The following is a 16158-nucleotide window of genomic DNA, read 5'->3' as shown; positions in this document are numbered from 1 at the left end:
ATTTTATGGTATAGTGGATAAAATGTGTTCATGAGCACCTTGTATCTGAGATAGACACACTGACAATTTGACTGCCCCTTCTGTTACCTTTCTGATGGGGCGTAAAATATATTTTGACGATCTACCTTATTTTTATGGTTGGGGATGCATTTCTTAACTATTTAAAGCAATAATATATTTTGAATGCTTATCCAAGTAATGTTCATGCCGGTAAATTTTCAGTGTTTATATAGCTTAGAGTTAAGGTATATTTCTTCAAAATCTTGTGTCGCATCAAATCAATAGACGTACCTCCAAAATGTTCACAAAAATAAGCAATTGCGCTACTAAAAGTCCTCTAAGAACTCTTAGTCCACTGGTCACTTCATCTCTTAACCCTAATCCAGCATTTTATATGATCTTGATCACCATGTCACCTCAACCGGCTATTCAATTACACAAGCCGTTTTTGATTACTTTTTCATATTTTAGCTTTCTACCAAAACTCTGTTTCAAGCTTGGGTGCTCAAGTTTCAGTCTCCTATAAGTTAGGAAAGGACTCAGGTTTTACGCATAAAAATATTTTTTAAACATATTTCTAAGAACATATTCTTCGCAACATATTCAGATTTCTAACATATTTATAATTCTAAAAACACATTTCGCACATATTCTTCATTGAAACATGTTTAATAGTAAATTCTCATGATTTTTCCGTCTAATAAGGAGCGTTTTTGTTCCAATTGTCTAAAAAAATGTTTCTCGCCCATATTTCTAAGATATAGTATTCTTCACTGATTCATATTTATGTTTATATCGTAAGATACCTTTGCAAATGAGCAGACGAAGAAAGGGGTATTTGATACTTAAAATAACCAAAAACTAATTGGCGACATATTATGCAAGATAGATTTATAAAACTAGCAAAAAAACGATTCGTGACGTATCCCTGTATTTGAAGAATCCTAAAAACTGATGCTTGACTGAAAACACAAAATTGAAGGAAAAAACATAATTTGCCCTCAGGAAATATTTTTTTTTTTAGTATGGTTTTTGATGTTAGGCATCTAGAATAAACAAAAATGGCTATTAATTACCTGGTATGCAAAATATTTTGTCGTTTTGTCAAGAACTGTGACAAAAATCTTGCGTCTGAATTCACCATGCTCCCACAAGAAACTATCAATGTTTTTTAATTCAAGTTTAGTCAGTTCATTAGTAACAAAATCGTGAATAAAAGTGTTGCCACATGTATCTTGGAAGGATGTCAGGTAACCTGTCGGATTTACGCTTAATTCGACAATCCCACAGTGGTGGTTAAGAGTTGCCACTTCAACAGCCTCAGTAACATTGATAAAGTGTATGTTCCCATTTTCTAGTGAGTAAATTAAGCAGGTTGATGTAAGAGCGTGTGCGGTAATTGAAAAATTGGCAAACTGATCCTTGGGATAAACTTGAATTTCATCATTTTCAACACTTTCAACTTTATGAATATACACCTTGTCACTACAAGAAACTGCAGTATATTCTATATTTGTTAAGACATCAACCACCACGCCATTATAGTTTTTTTCGGTCACCATAGTTATGTTCCTCTCCTCATAGAAAAAATACCAAACCCGGTTTCCTAAACCAAAACCCAAATATGAAGGTCCAATGTGTAAAAAATCTGCTTCCTTGTCAATCTTTAATTCGCTCATACTTCCTGGCTTTGATTTTCTGTATAACTCAAGCTTTTTAAAACCAGCTAAAATGAGAAGATAAGGACCAAAAGCAGCACATAAGTTAGGAAGCTTTGTCATGTATGCATATACCCTACCAGTTTCACTGCTAGAAACAGCCAAAATCCGACCGTCTTCTGACCAAGATGCAAATTCAGCGTTTTCGTTGCTGACCACTATGGATTTTATTGGTAGTTTCAAATTTTCCGTATCTTTAAATTTTACACTATCATCCCCAATTAAGGCAATTCTATTCAAAGTACTAGATATAGACATGTCATTTAATATATTTGAAAACTCTCTGGATTGATACAGTTCTTGACCAATATGATCAGGACGTGCAGATACAGCCACAAAGAAACCATTAGAAAATCCCACGCCGATGTTATCGTCACCGAACCATTCATAGCCGACGATCATGCCGTATTTTTGCTGGAACGCGAGCTCCTGTGGATTCTCGTAATCATCTAAGTTCAGAATTAGTAACGTCTTTCTACCAATTACAACACTCAGTGTATTCATATTCTTCACTTTCGATTCTTGAAATTTTAAATTCGCAAATTTGATCAAAGATGGTTGTGAACGCAAGTTTAGGGTATGGATGGTATCCCCGTCCAGAGTACTAATGCTTAAACTTTTATCTTCACTCCCAAGTGCAAGAAATTCTTCACTCCAAGAGCCACAGGTTATTCGCTTATTATGCTTTCCTAAAACAGGAATTTTTCTCCCAGTGCGAGCTGAGTATAGCAGTAAATTTCCCTTTTCGGTGCCTATGGCTAGTAATGCCTGGCTGACTGCCCAAGATACAAAAGTTGCTATATCTTTGAGTCCAATCTCCAGGGTATGGTTACGTCGACTGGCAGCATTCCAAAGTAACACGGAAGATCTTCCGTAGATAACAGCAAATAAATCACCATCGGAGTCCCACAGACCTAGCTGGCATAAGCCGCCTAGATCAACCTTATCCAAACAATTGCCGTCGCGGTCATAAACTGATACCATATTTCCACCATATATAGCAAGATAATTTCCACCATTTGGCTGCCATGAAAGCCTTTGTTGAGAACACTTTGAGTGAGGTTCAATGATAAATAGCGGCTCCATTTTGCCCCTAAAAGACAAAAAAAAATCTTTAAAAAATTAGTGTTAATTTGACCTAGTACAGAATCTAGTTCTGTGCTAGAACCTAGTTCTGTTTGCTTTCCAATTTTCTCAGTCATTCTCCCAATTGAATATATATATAGTGTTGTTCAGTGGCGTTGATTCACGAAACAAATGCAGGAGAGGGGGGGGTAAGAACTTTTTCGATTTTGTTAATTACGATAAAAAAAAAGATCAGAACAACATTGAGCAAACATGTCTAAAACAGGGGCAGCTACAGATCTTAACTTTCTTAATTAGCAGCTACCTCAGCAACCACGATTCACTAAGTTACAACTATTGCTGCGACAATTAGTAAAATTATCTAATTAAATTATTTGTTGTTAATTATAAAAGGCACTATACGTGACAATTTCCTTTATAATAAGCCATTAAACAGCTCTCTACGATACTTCAGTGCCCCACTGGCTGCGGAGAAGGAGAAACGGAAAAAGATATGCTTTCGATGCAGAACATCGTGGTTACAGCAACCTTCCTTGTTTTTTCAAGCCAATGGGTTTTTCTTGTTGTGCAAGCCAAAGGACTGTAAGTTTCCTAACAGTGTACTTTGTGTTTCGATCTGACACCATTTTTAGGAGTATAGCGCTTTTTAATAGTTGAGAAAAAAACGACGCACTGGTGTAACAAATTAAAACGACAAGTTAGCCAGTGTCACAGCTTTAATATAGCACATAGCTAAAATAAAATATGACTATGAAATATAAATAGGAATGTATTTTTTGATAAATAACAGTTCGAATAGTGATACATCTTTTTATTAGACAGTGACTGTCATCAGTAGATATACTGAATATAGTATATGTGCTGATGACGGTCACTGTATATGTTATCAAAATATCCAAAATTTTTCTTTTGTTCTTTTTTCACTGTCTGATAAAAGGATTTATCCCAATTTGAACTGTTATTTATCGTTATTGAAAGGCAGTGGGGTTTTCTAAAATATCAATGTATTTTTCAAAGTCTACGGGGGCAATTGACCCCTTACCCTTCCCCCTAATTGGTACGCCTGGTGTTGGTCTATTTTGGGTAAAATTAGTTTTATTTTGAAGTTAGATACTAATGGAATGAAAATAAACCTTATTTAGATCTAAAGCATTTGCTAAAATTACCTCTTTAACTATTAAAATATAAACCTTTAGAAACATATTGCCTTAAGCTTGTCTATTTATATCTATGTCCAGTTTATCAAAGTTTACTTCCCCATAACCAAACAGATATAAACAATATTACTAACATATTGAGGTCTGTGTAGGATGTGGTATTCCTGCGCTTGTTTTCTACCTGTTTTAAATAGGCCTAGCATATGATTAAAATAGAAATATCCATCAAACCAAATTTATATTTGAAGGGGAACAAATCCCGTTTTATTATTAATTAATTTGGAAAAAACGCTTTCCAGAAACTTTTTTCATAGAAAAGTAAAGAACGACATGAAAAAAAAGCTGAGCAGCTACAGAGGCAGCAAAAAGAAACATCAAACGAACAGAAATTGTTACGAAGTAGCAAATCAAATTTTAAACAAAGATGAATTAAAACAGTCAAGTTGAAAAAAATTGGTTTCAAAAACTTGATTTAAAAATTCAAAATTGGTTTAAAAATTCCAAGCTTAAACGCATTGAAACCGTGCAGCCTAGACTTATCCCTTTTTTAAATTAAATAAAAAAAACAAGTTTTTTAAACTGAAAGTAAGGAGCGACATTAAAACTTAAAACGAACAGAAATTATTCCGTATATGAAAGGGGCTGTCCCTTCCTCAACGCCTCACTCTTTATGCTAAAGTTTTTTATTGTTTTAAAAAATAAAGTTGTGTAACAGAGTCAAACTTTAGCTTAAAGAGGGAGGCGTTGAGGAGGGGACAGCCCCTTTCACATACGGAATAATTTCTGTTCGTTTTAAGTTTTAATGTCGCTCCTTACTTTCAGTTAAAAAAACTTGTTTTTTTTTATTTAATTTCTGATCGTTTTTTAGTTAATGCAGCTTTTATTTTGGCTAAACGTCATTGAATAAGTAAACAAAATTGGCATAAAATTTTTACTTTTCTTTTGCTAAATGGCTGTCTTTACAAATTAACTAACTTCTATATTCGTATATTTTTCTTCTGACAAAAAATACAAAGTTGTAGATTTTTGCAGATTTGAGCTTGAAACCTATGTGATAGTGTTTTCTGATACGCTGAATCTGACGTTGTGATTTTCATAAAATTCATTCACCTGTAGGGGATGTTTCCACCCTCTTTAATAAATCGGGTAAATTTTCTCCGGCTCGTAGCCTTTGATGAGTTATACTAAACTTAATCAAATTTATATATTTAGAATCAGCATTATAAACACATTCTTTTGATACATTTATTGACATTAAAATTCCGTTTTTAAAAGTTTCGATTACTATTGAACCGTATCGCTTGTTTTTTTATTTTTTTTTTTTTTATTCCGTGTATGTTATTACGTATATGAGGGGGTTCTTCCCTTAGTCAATACCACGCTCTTTACGTTAAAAGTTTAAAAAAAAATTTGATTCACAAACCCCTGAATCACAAAGGCCGTTGAATTAGAATAGATAGCTCTTTTGAAAGCATTAAAAAAAACTGTAGCGTAAAGAGCGAGGTATTGACTTGGGGGAGAACCCCCTCACATACGTTATAATTTCTGTTTGTTTTAAGTTCTAATATTGCTTCTTACTTTCAGTTGAAAAAACTTGTTTTTTTTTTATTTAATTTCTGATGGTTTTTTAAATAATGCTTGTAGTTCCGGCGCCCCTTCATAGAAATGTCCTTTACCCAAAAGAAACATCCTCCACGGAAAGATTCTCCAGAGTAGCCCCCTCCTCTAGCCCCCCCCCCTCCATCCAGAAAAAATCCTTATAACCAATAAATAATGCTGGCAAGTCCGGCGCCCCCTTCATGGCAATTTCCCTTCCCCCATTAAAACTTCCTTCATGGACAGATCCTCCAACATAACCCCCGACCGACCCTTCCCCCCCACTACCAGAAAAAAGTCCTCCTGAAAACTTCTTTATACTTCCCAATAACCAATACAATATGTTAACATTGGGTAAAGTTCATAACTCTTAGCCCTCCCCCTGGGGACTTTGGGGGATTAAGTCATCCTAAAAGACACATTTATCATATTTTTGACCATGCTGAACAAAATGGCTATCTCAAAATTTTGATCGAGCGACATTGGGAAAAAAATAAGCGTGGGAGGGGGCCTAGCTGCCCTCGATTTTTTTGGTCACTTGAAAAGGGCACTCGAACTTTTAATTTCCGTTCCAATGAGCCCTCCCACGATATTCTAGGACCACTGGGTCGATACGATACCCCTGGGGGAAAAAACAAAACAAAAACAAATACACAGACATCCGTGATCTTTTTTCTGGCAAAAAATGGAAAATTCCACACTCTTGTAGCTAAGAGCTTGAAACATCCACAGTAGGGTTCTCTAATACGCTGAATATGATTGTGTGAATTTCATTAAGGTTCTATCACTTTTAGGGGGTCTTTCCCCCTTTTTTTGAAAATCAGCCAAATTTTCTCAGGCGCGTAACTTTTGATGGGTAGCACTTGATGAAAAGTATACATTTGAAATCAGCATTGAAATCTGATTCTTTTCATGTATCTATTGGTATCAAAAACCCGTTTTCTAGAGTTTCGGTTACCGTTGAGCCGGGTCGCTCCACACTTACAGTTCGTTACCACGAACTGTTTGACAAGTTAAGACTTAGTTTATCTTTGCATCAAACCAGAAAGTAGATTAAATTCGGCTTGTGTTTGCACTGAAATTAAAAGTCCTTGCATACTCTTGTTTTAAACGAAGTACATCTGCATAATTTTTAATTTTCAACCGAAAGTTTGACAGTTGAAAGGAGACGGTGGTTAAAAGCGCATGAGCCCAATTTCAAACTGTAATCATACAAATTCAAAATCATTGCATGATTTTTGCCTTGGCAATGTGTGATGTGCTCGTCTTTTCTGCCTATTCATTTTGAAATTTTCCAAGAAAAAAAGTCTGTAAAAAATAAATATAAACAAGATGAGCAGAATAAAGTCATGCAATTATTAAAGTTGAAAACGAACAGAAATTACTATGACCGAATAAACGAAACCTAAAACAAACATAAACAAAAATGGAAAGAAATCAAAAGGAATAGTAAGTAAGTAACTGAAAAGGGAAAGAGGTGTCGTTTCATTTCCATGTTTCCCAAGTAAGATAAATTTATTTACAGTTAAAAGTTGCAGTCTATATTGTTTAATATTGTCTTATATTCTTTATATTAAGTATATGATTATATTTTTTATGGGCTTAGATCTTTATAAGATTAAAAAAAGCATGGTTTTGCTTTACGGCAGCCTTTATTTATTTATTTATTGAACATCCATCATTCACATAACATGATAAGACGGTGTAGAGAAAAAAAAAACAAAAAAAAACACACGAACAAAAAACCAGTTACTGCAGTATCTCTTGTCATGGCAACAACATTTAATCCTAAAAATAAAACATGAATTGGTAAAAATTAAATATTACTCTACTAGATATGGTCATAAAACAGACATACAAAAAGACTAAACACTATTGAATTAAAGGATACTATCATTCTGTGAAGAATTAAGCTTTCGGTTATGCAATTGCATAGTTTTTGGTTGTCCAATTAACTTGGAAATTCCAAGATCAGGGTCAACGAGTTTAAATTTTCTGATCAATGGGGAATTCTGATCTCAAGGTTTCAACTGAAGCAAATACTTAACGAACCGAAATAAAACTGACCGGAATTTCAGACAATCAGTTTTAGTAAATAGCTTCCAAAATGGTGCAATATACAAGGTGGGAGGGGGAGCTAGGGCATTGAAGAGGCTGACTAATAGTAGGCAATTGAATAAAACTTTGTTGCAACAATCGATGCAGAAGAAGCAGATACGCGTCGTGTGAGATGATCTAGGAGTAGGGATCGGGTGTAGTGTACGGAAGAACCAATGGGAAGGTATAAATAAACGAGTTGGTACGTGGCTCTAAAAGTGTTATAGCAAAGCATTATAAAGAATGTTGGACCTCTATTTAATCTACCGAAAAGATGATAATTTTGTCTATTTTTAAGTTAATGTGTTTCTCCATAAGTAAAACACTGCTTTAACAGGAGAACAAGACACAGTAATAGTGAAATTACACACAATGAATTTTCAAAGAGAGCAATATCTACAATTTTGAATATAAATCTATTAAAATATACGAAAATTATTGTGACAATTAAGGGGGGGGGGCATTTTTCGTTTAGATCTTGTTGCATCTTCCCACTGTAGATGTTTAAAATACCTTTTTTAGTGTTTCTGTTGAAAAATATCTGGTTTTCGGTATTTTTATGGTACTAGTTTTGTGGTTGTCCTCTCTAGAAGGAAACTCCATAAAATTCCGAAACACACTTTACAAAATATTTTTGCTAAAAATTTTCACTTTACTTTAAATCCCTCCCCCAGTAGTCAAATATATATCCAAAATTATAGATTTTTCATGAATTTTCCATACCTGATTCTTATCTTCAAATTTTTGGATAGCAAACAAATAAAGTTGAATGAATCAAACGTCGGAAAAATTCATGGAGAATATATAATTTGCAATACATATTTGACCATTAGGACGATAAGATAGAGTTAAGAGCCTCCGGTAGTTTCCAGAATTTTACAGTGCTTCCTTCTGAGGAAGTTAACCCCTAAACTAGAATCACTTTTACTGAAGAGAAAAAATAGAATGCTCCCCCCTAGATTTGGAAAATATACCCCTCCCCCCTAAATTGTTCCTGGATTACCGACACTGGACATAAAAAGAATTTCCTTCTTCTGAAGTCTTACTAACCTTTTGTTGCTGTAATAAATTAAAAAATTAAAGTAGATTTGTACTTACTTACTCTCTAATTTATTGTACAGTGAACGAAAGGCTGGTTATGTTGAAAATCCTTTTTATTTATTTTTTCTTGTGTTTGCGTATTGGTTGCTATAGTAAAACTTTGCTGGCAGCAAAACCTATGTGAAATAAAAAAAACTTAAGATGGCGATCATATTCATGTTCTAACCAAAACGTACCTGACTTGCCAGATTTAAATTTACTAGAATTATAAGTTGAGAATGTCATACGATAGAGCAATTACAGTATTCTCTCCTGATGGGCATTTATTTCAAGTAGAATATGCCCAAGAAGCTGTTAAAAAGGGTTCAACTGCTGTAAGAACCTTTGTATAATGTTTGATTTATTTGTGGGTAGGCCTAGGCCACCCACTCAGTCTCCTGGCCTTTTTCCTAAGGCTTAAAAAAGTCAAGGATTCATTCAATGAAGACAGGAGCGTCTTTTTGTGGTGGAGGGGCAGTTGCCCTTCTGATAATGTGGAGAAAAAATAAATAAAGATCCCATGCTCCTTCACTAGGTTATCCAGATATGGACCCCTCTTGCCCCCCTCCCCAATAAAAATGCTGGAGATTTACACCTGAATAAAGAATTTCATCGGTAAAATTCTACTTTAGCTACTTTTGACTATCTTGGAAAGGGGTTAGGTTAAGAAAATGAAACTTTCAGGGATGGGTCTCCAGGATAAAGTATGTCCCGGGAAGATATTTTGAAGTACCTACCCCCACTCCTTCTCCCTCTAGAGGGTCCTGACCTTTGATGACCTTTAAAAATATGTGAGTTATAGAAGTGAAACCTTCCAAAATAGATCTTCTGCTTAAATGAAGTACAACAAAATTGTTTTCATCTTCACAACTTTGCTCAATCCCAAATTATAAGGTTTTAAAGATATGCAAATACATTTCCTAAATTTTGGAAATAAACTATTTATATGTCTTAAAATTCTGCTCAAATAACTGAAAATTAAGGTAAAATGTTGTTTTGTCAAAATTTCAATGGGTATAGACCTGTCATGTAGGCAAATTTTATGACCCTTTAGAGGGAGAAGGAGTGGAGGTAGGTACTTCAAAATAGGGAGTATACCCAATTGATATTATCTAAAAATTTATATTCTATAGAATGTAAAAATAATATCCAACCATACTTAGTTATTGCCAAAACTATCCAACTAGTTAGCTATCTGAAAAATCCTTTTAAGCAAATAAGAAATTATCCAACTAGGAAAATAGGCTAATTAAAATTTAAAAGAAAAATAGTTTTATCTTGCTAGCCAAATACAATAAAGCATAAGAGCCAACTTAGTATCTCTAACTAGGTGTATAATACTTTAACTTAATGCTTGTGATATATATCTAACTAGACAGATAAGTCAATTCTTCATACAAATTAGTGATAATATCCAACTAGTTAGACAATTTTTTCTCTTAGACATAGAATAAACATCTAACTTGGTGGATAATACTTTATCCTAGCCCTTCTGATATTAATCAAACTAGGTAGGCTAGTTAAGTAACTTCCTGCCTAGTTAAATATATATCAGAAGATCTAAGATTCAGCATTATCCACTTAGTTAGATATTCTTGCTGTGCCTAAGAGAAACGATTTATCTGGCTAGTTGGATATTATCCCAAAACTGCATAGCCTAATGGAATTTACGTATCTTCCTAGTTGGATGTATAGGCTATCAGGAGTCTTAAGACTTGGTATTAACCACCTAGTTAGATGTTCATGCTGTGGCTAAGAGAAATACATTATCTGCCTAGTGGGATTTTAACCCCAAACTGCTTAGAGAATCTTCTTATCTGCATAGTTGTATATATATCAGACACTCTAAGCAACATTAATGTCCAACTAGGTAGATATTCTCTCAGCCTAAGAGAAACAATTTATCTGGCTAGTTGGATATTATCCCAAAACTGCATAGCCTAATGGAATTTACTTATCCTCCTAGTTGGATATATATCAGGAGTGTTAAGACTTGGTATTATCCACCTAGTTAGATGTTCATGCTGTGCCTAAGAGAAATTAATTATCTGGCTAGTTGGATATTAACCCCAAACTGCTTAGAGAATCTTCTTATCTGCCTAGTTGGATATATATCAGAAACTCTAAGCAACATTATTATCCAACTAGTTAGATATTCTCTCAGCCTAAGAGAAACAATTTATCTGGCTAGTTGGATATTAACCCCAAACAGCTTAGAGAATCTTCTTATCTGTCTAGTTGGATATATATCAGAAATACTAAGCTACATTATTATCCACCTAGTTAGATATTCTTGCTGTGCCTAAGAGAAACAATTTATCTGGCTAGTTGGATATTATCCCAAAACTGTAAAATGAAATTTACTTATCCTCCTAGTTGGATATATCAGAAGTGTTAAGACTTGGTATTATCCACCTTGTTACATGTTCATGCTGTGCCTAAGAGAAATGAATTATCTGGCTATTTGGATATTAACCCCAAACTGCTTAGAGAATTTTCTTATCTGCCTAGTTGGATATATATCAGAAACACTAAGCAACATTATTATTGAACTAGGTAGATATTCTCTCTGCCTAATGAAAACAATTTATCTGGCTAGTTGGATATTAACCCCAAACTGCTTAGAGAATCTTCTTATCTGCCTAGTTGGACATATATCAGAAACACTAAGCTACATTATTATCCATCTAGTTAGATATTCTTGCTGTGCCTAAGAGAAACAATTTATCTGGCTAGTTCAATATTATCTGAAAACTGTGTAATGGAATTTACTTATCCTCCCAGTTGGATATATATCAGAAGTGTTAAGACTTGGTATTATCCACCTAGTTACATGTTCATGCTGTGCCTAAGAGGAATGAATTATCTGGCAAGTTGGATATTAACCCTAAACTGCTTAGAGAATCTTCTTATCTGCCTAGTTGGATATATATATCAGAAACACTAAGCTACGTTATTATCCAACTAGGTAGATATTCTTGCTGTGCCTAAGAGAAATAATTTGTCTGGCTCATTGGATACTAACCCAAAACTGCTTAGAGAATCTTCTTATCCGGCTATTTGGATATATATATCAAAAACACTAAGCTATGTTATTATCCAACTAGGTAGATATTCTGTTTATTGCATAGACAGTCAAATATTCAGCTAGGTAGGTAAAGGTGTAAGAGTCTTAAAAATGTTAATATCTGTCTAGCATGATATTTTATCTTGATACTAAGTGTAGTTGAATATTATTTTTACATTCTATAGAATGTAATTTTTTTAAGAATATCCATTGGGCACCTTCCCTTCAAAATACCCTCCCGGGACATACTTTAGCCTGTAGACCCATCCCTGAAAGTCTCATTTTCCTAACCTAACGCCTTCCCAAGATAGCCAAAAGTAGCTAAAGTAGAATTTTACCATTTCATTAAACAACTTTAGTATAATGTAACTTTTCATGTTTACTTATATTTTCATCAATGTCTTTAAATAATATTTGTTAGGTCTAGTCTATTTATGTTAAGCTAAGCTCAAATGATGGTGAAGTTTAAGCCTAAAAAGAATATTGATCTAGTGGATTACTTAATGGGGTAATATTATCCTAAAGTTTGTAGAAACAGTACAGATGTAAAAAGTTGGGTAAAATTCTTGAAACCTGGATTGGTCTTGCCAAAATGAATAACACTAGCCTACATTTGTCAATATTGAAGCTCATGTGCCATGTTGTTATGCAGTTTTGAATAGGGTCAAGATCTGCTTTTAGTGACTCATGATTGACTACACCAAACAACTCTGAGTCCTCAGCATAGAGAGTTAGATGATTTGTAGTTAATTGAAAAAATCATTTATATAGATATTGAAAAGGGTAGGTTCTAAGACACTACCCTGCTGGACACCACTGGTGACTCCACATCTCTCAGAGAAGATTGATTCTCCTTCATTAGTAAAGAGCCTCATTCTGTGTTCTATTTGTAAGAATATAACATTTGTTACATAGCATTTAACATTTATGAGAAGTGGATTTGTGTTTATTGTCTGGACCTGTCTCCTGGCAAATAAAAATTATTTAGCAAGATGATGCAATCACTTACTTGTTCATGGTCATGTCCAGTCTGCAAAGTCAACCCTCCCCCTTTAGTGAGCAGGCTATGATACTAAAGCTTGTTTCTGTTATGGAAAATTCCTTGAAATCTTCCAGGGAAGATCTCAAGAAGGAGTTTGCCACCACTAGTCAGTTGACCCAAACACTTTACCAACTGAGAACTGACATTAAGTTGACCTTTCTGTCAAGGTTAGTGATAGGGTGAAGATTCAATACAGTCAGTGTGCTCTGTTTTAACTGTTCAGGAACTAGTCACTTCTACAATGTCTTCTTCCTGTATCCCAATTAACTACAACTGATGTTCATCAGATAGTAAATTCAGAACATCAGCATTTGAAAGACATTTTAATATTGTTGCATATGGAATCACCACCCAGACTAATGATGCAATTTTCCTGTATAATTATCTGTTACACACTTATGGAGTTGATATTGGTGCCCCTCCAGTCAAAGTATTCAAATAGCCATCAACCATCTGGTAGCTGCCCCCTCCTCTTCTTTTCTCTGTGCCATCAACTGAATTTAGAAAACAAATTATACATAAATCTTTTGAAACAAAAGGATCAATCAGTTTCTATGGTGATTGTCTTAAGGAAGATTGTAGAAAGCACAGAGCTCTAGTTATGGAGTTGAAATGTGGAAAAGGTAATGGAGAGGGGATTTGGTAATTTGTAAGGGTGTCATCATTAAAAAAAAAAAAACTTGCCAGTTAGAGCAAATCCCCCTACTGTTCCAATGCCCCACTAATGTCTGTGCCTCCTTCTACACCTCTAAATTATTTCAGGGATTATGGACTTGCACCTCCAAATTTTGTCTCTCAACTGTCTAGTGATCATAATAATGTTTCCATGTCTGATGCTGACATTTCTTTTGTTTTTTTCTGCAACAACTTGCTCATCAACTGTTTCTTCTTTGTTGTTTACCTTACAAGGAATGAAGTTCCTTAGCTCCAGTGTTGATAGCCTCCCTAATAAGCTTTCTGAACTTTCCTTTTGTATGATAACAGAAGAAGTGGATGTTGGAGCAATTACAGAAGTTTCACCAGAAAACACCTTGTCAGTCTTATCACCTGATGAAATCAAAATCAATGGTTACCAGCTCTTTTCTAACCTGAATTTTCCACTTAGCCAAAGAGGAGCATGCTTATGTATAAGAGATGGACTGAAAGTTAGTCTCATTCATTTTGATTTTGTGACTACTCATGGAATTGAGTCTGTTTGGATGGAATTGAGTCTGTTTGGAAATGCACAATTTCAATCATAGTGGGTGATGTTTATAGAAGCTCAATGCTCCCTGTGTTTTGGACTCTTAATTTTAATCTGGTAGCCATGTGATGTCTAATTTTGCCAGCTATGATCATGTCCTTGTGGGAGACTTTAACCTTCCTGAAATCCATTGGATTGATGGATCTGGTTTTTGCACTGGAGATTCTCCTTTTTTGTCTGCCCTCTCTGATAATTCCCTCTGTCAAACAATATCACAACAAACTAGTTTTAGGGAAAATCAAGTTTGTAACTGGTTATTCTCATTAATCCTGATCTCTGGGTTGCAGCAGTAGCTAGCAACCTGGTAAGAAACAATCATGTCCCTTAGTAAAAACTACAATATTTCATAGCTCCTTAAAATATAGTCAGATCAAAACAACAAGTACACTATGAGAACCGCCTTGTCCAAAACCCCTATATAGGAAACTTACTGTCCCTTGGCTGAACAACAAGGAATATATATTGGCATGAAAATCAAGAAAAGTGGCCATAACCATGATGTTCTGCATATATGGCATCTTTTTTTCTTTTCCTCAGATAGCAAAGCACTGGAACATCATAGAGAGCTGTTTAATAGTTCATTTTAAAGGAAATTGTCCAATCTAGTGCCTTTTGTAATTAAAAAAAAATTAAATATAATTAAATTTTTTACAAAAAACTGCATTTTTCTATAGCACTGTAGTAGCTTATGTTATTATAACATAAAAAAATTGTCGCATTCTTGTTAAGAATGTAATAACCACACCTGGTGGTAATAGCAACCATGTTGTAATTATTTTGGAGTTATGTTTCCCTGCTAAACAACCTTCTTCTAAGCAACAAAAATATGTCAACTATAAACTAGTCTCCAAAAAACTTGCCAATGTCAACTGGAAACAGGTTATTACTGATGATATTGATGAGAGTTGGTCAAGTGTAAAAATGCAAATTCTTCATGCTGAAAAGTCTTGCACCAGAACATTTTGGGCAAAACAGGGAAAAAGTTTACCTTTTTTAACTACCAAAACAGGAAAGCTCATCAACAGAAAACACCCAGCATGGAATTGCTATAGAAAAATAAGGCCACAGAAAATTATCCAGTCTTCAAAACTTTTTGTAATCAGACGACCAACCAAATAAAGGAGTTGAAGAGAAGGTTTGAGGAAAAAAATGGCTGAGGATGGTAAGGATAACCCTAAGTCTTTCTGGCAATATGCCACTCAAAAATGGTGCAGCAGATGCCCAGTCCCAGATATCCTACACAATAATCAATCAGTTGCTGATCCTGAGCAGAAAGTTGAAATTTTCAACCAACAATTCTCATTGGTTTTTCCTCCAATTCCAGTATTGTTTATCCCACACCTTCTTCATATGATATATCACATAAGATGGAACCAATTCTGATTACTGATACAATAGTTCTAAAGAACTTATATCCCTCAAACTGAATAAATCTGCTTTTCCAGAAGACATTCACCTGTGTATCCTACATGAATGTTGTATAGTTTTGTGTCAACCTCTTTCCAGGCTGTTCATGTTATCATTAAATCTTTCCAGACTACTTTTGGATTGGAAAACTTCACATATAATTCCTATATTTAAAAAAGGTAGAAAGAACCTTGCTGAAAATTATCAACCCATTAGCATGCTATCAGAAGTTGTTAAGGTTCATGAAAGAATAATCAACTCTGTAGTTGTTAAACATCTTGAAGCAAGTAATGTTTTGCACATCTCACAACTTGGCTTTCATTGAGGAAGATCTGTTGATACCAATCTCCTTGAATCATATGATCACATCACCAAGTAGCTTGATATGGGTGTCCCTGTTGACATTCTGCTTGACTTTTCTAAAGATTTTGACAATGTTTGTCACAAGCAACTTGCAATTCAATTAGATGCAGTCAAGCTTGAAGAGAAATCCCTGCTCTGGATCCTTGATTTTCTTTATTTGTGATTTCAATGTATTCAGTTATTTGATGACTCTGGTAATTGTATTCTTTCTTCTTATATGCCTTTTTTGAGTTGAGTTCCTCTGGGAAGTGTTTTGGGTTCTACACTATTTAATATCTTCATCAATGATACTTCTTCCATTA

The 16158-nt window shown here is 34.5% G+C and overlaps 2 protein-coding genes across 2 annotated transcripts in view; one reads left to right on the top strand and one right to left on the bottom strand.

Moving 5' to 3' along the window:
* Positions 1-16158, bottom strand: part of Oseg6 (intraflagellar transport protein Oseg6) — a 51938-nt gene that overhangs the window by 3124 nt on the left and 32656 nt on the right. The window contains exon 2 of the mRNA XM_089095491.1: positions 1077-2811. Coding sequence (XP_088951617.1) covers positions 1077-2804 — 1728 coding nt within the window. The 5' untranslated portion in view covers positions 2805-2811. The remainder of the gene's footprint in view (positions 1-1076; positions 2812-16158) is intronic.
* Positions 8927-16158, top strand: part of Prosalpha4 (proteasome alpha4 subunit) — a 40064-nt gene continuing 32832 nt past the window's right edge. The window contains exon 1 of the mRNA XM_089095492.1: positions 8927-9069. Within this exon, the coding sequence (XP_088951618.1) occupies positions 8974-9069 (96 nt within the window). The 5' untranslated portion in view covers positions 8927-8973. The remainder of the gene's footprint in view (positions 9070-16158) is intronic.

Source organism: Artemia sp. Qi Xiang Cuo, chromosome 10 (genome assembly GCF_049724085.1).
Source record: "Artemia sp. Qi Xiang Cuo chromosome 10, ASM4972408v1, whole genome shotgun sequence".
Classification (NCBI taxonomy): domain Eukaryota; kingdom Metazoa; phylum Arthropoda; class Branchiopoda; order Anostraca; family Artemiidae; genus Artemia; species Artemia sp. Qi Xiang Cuo.
The sequence above is the reverse complement of the archived record's forward strand: the minus strand, read 5'-3'. Positions and strand labels throughout refer to the sequence as shown.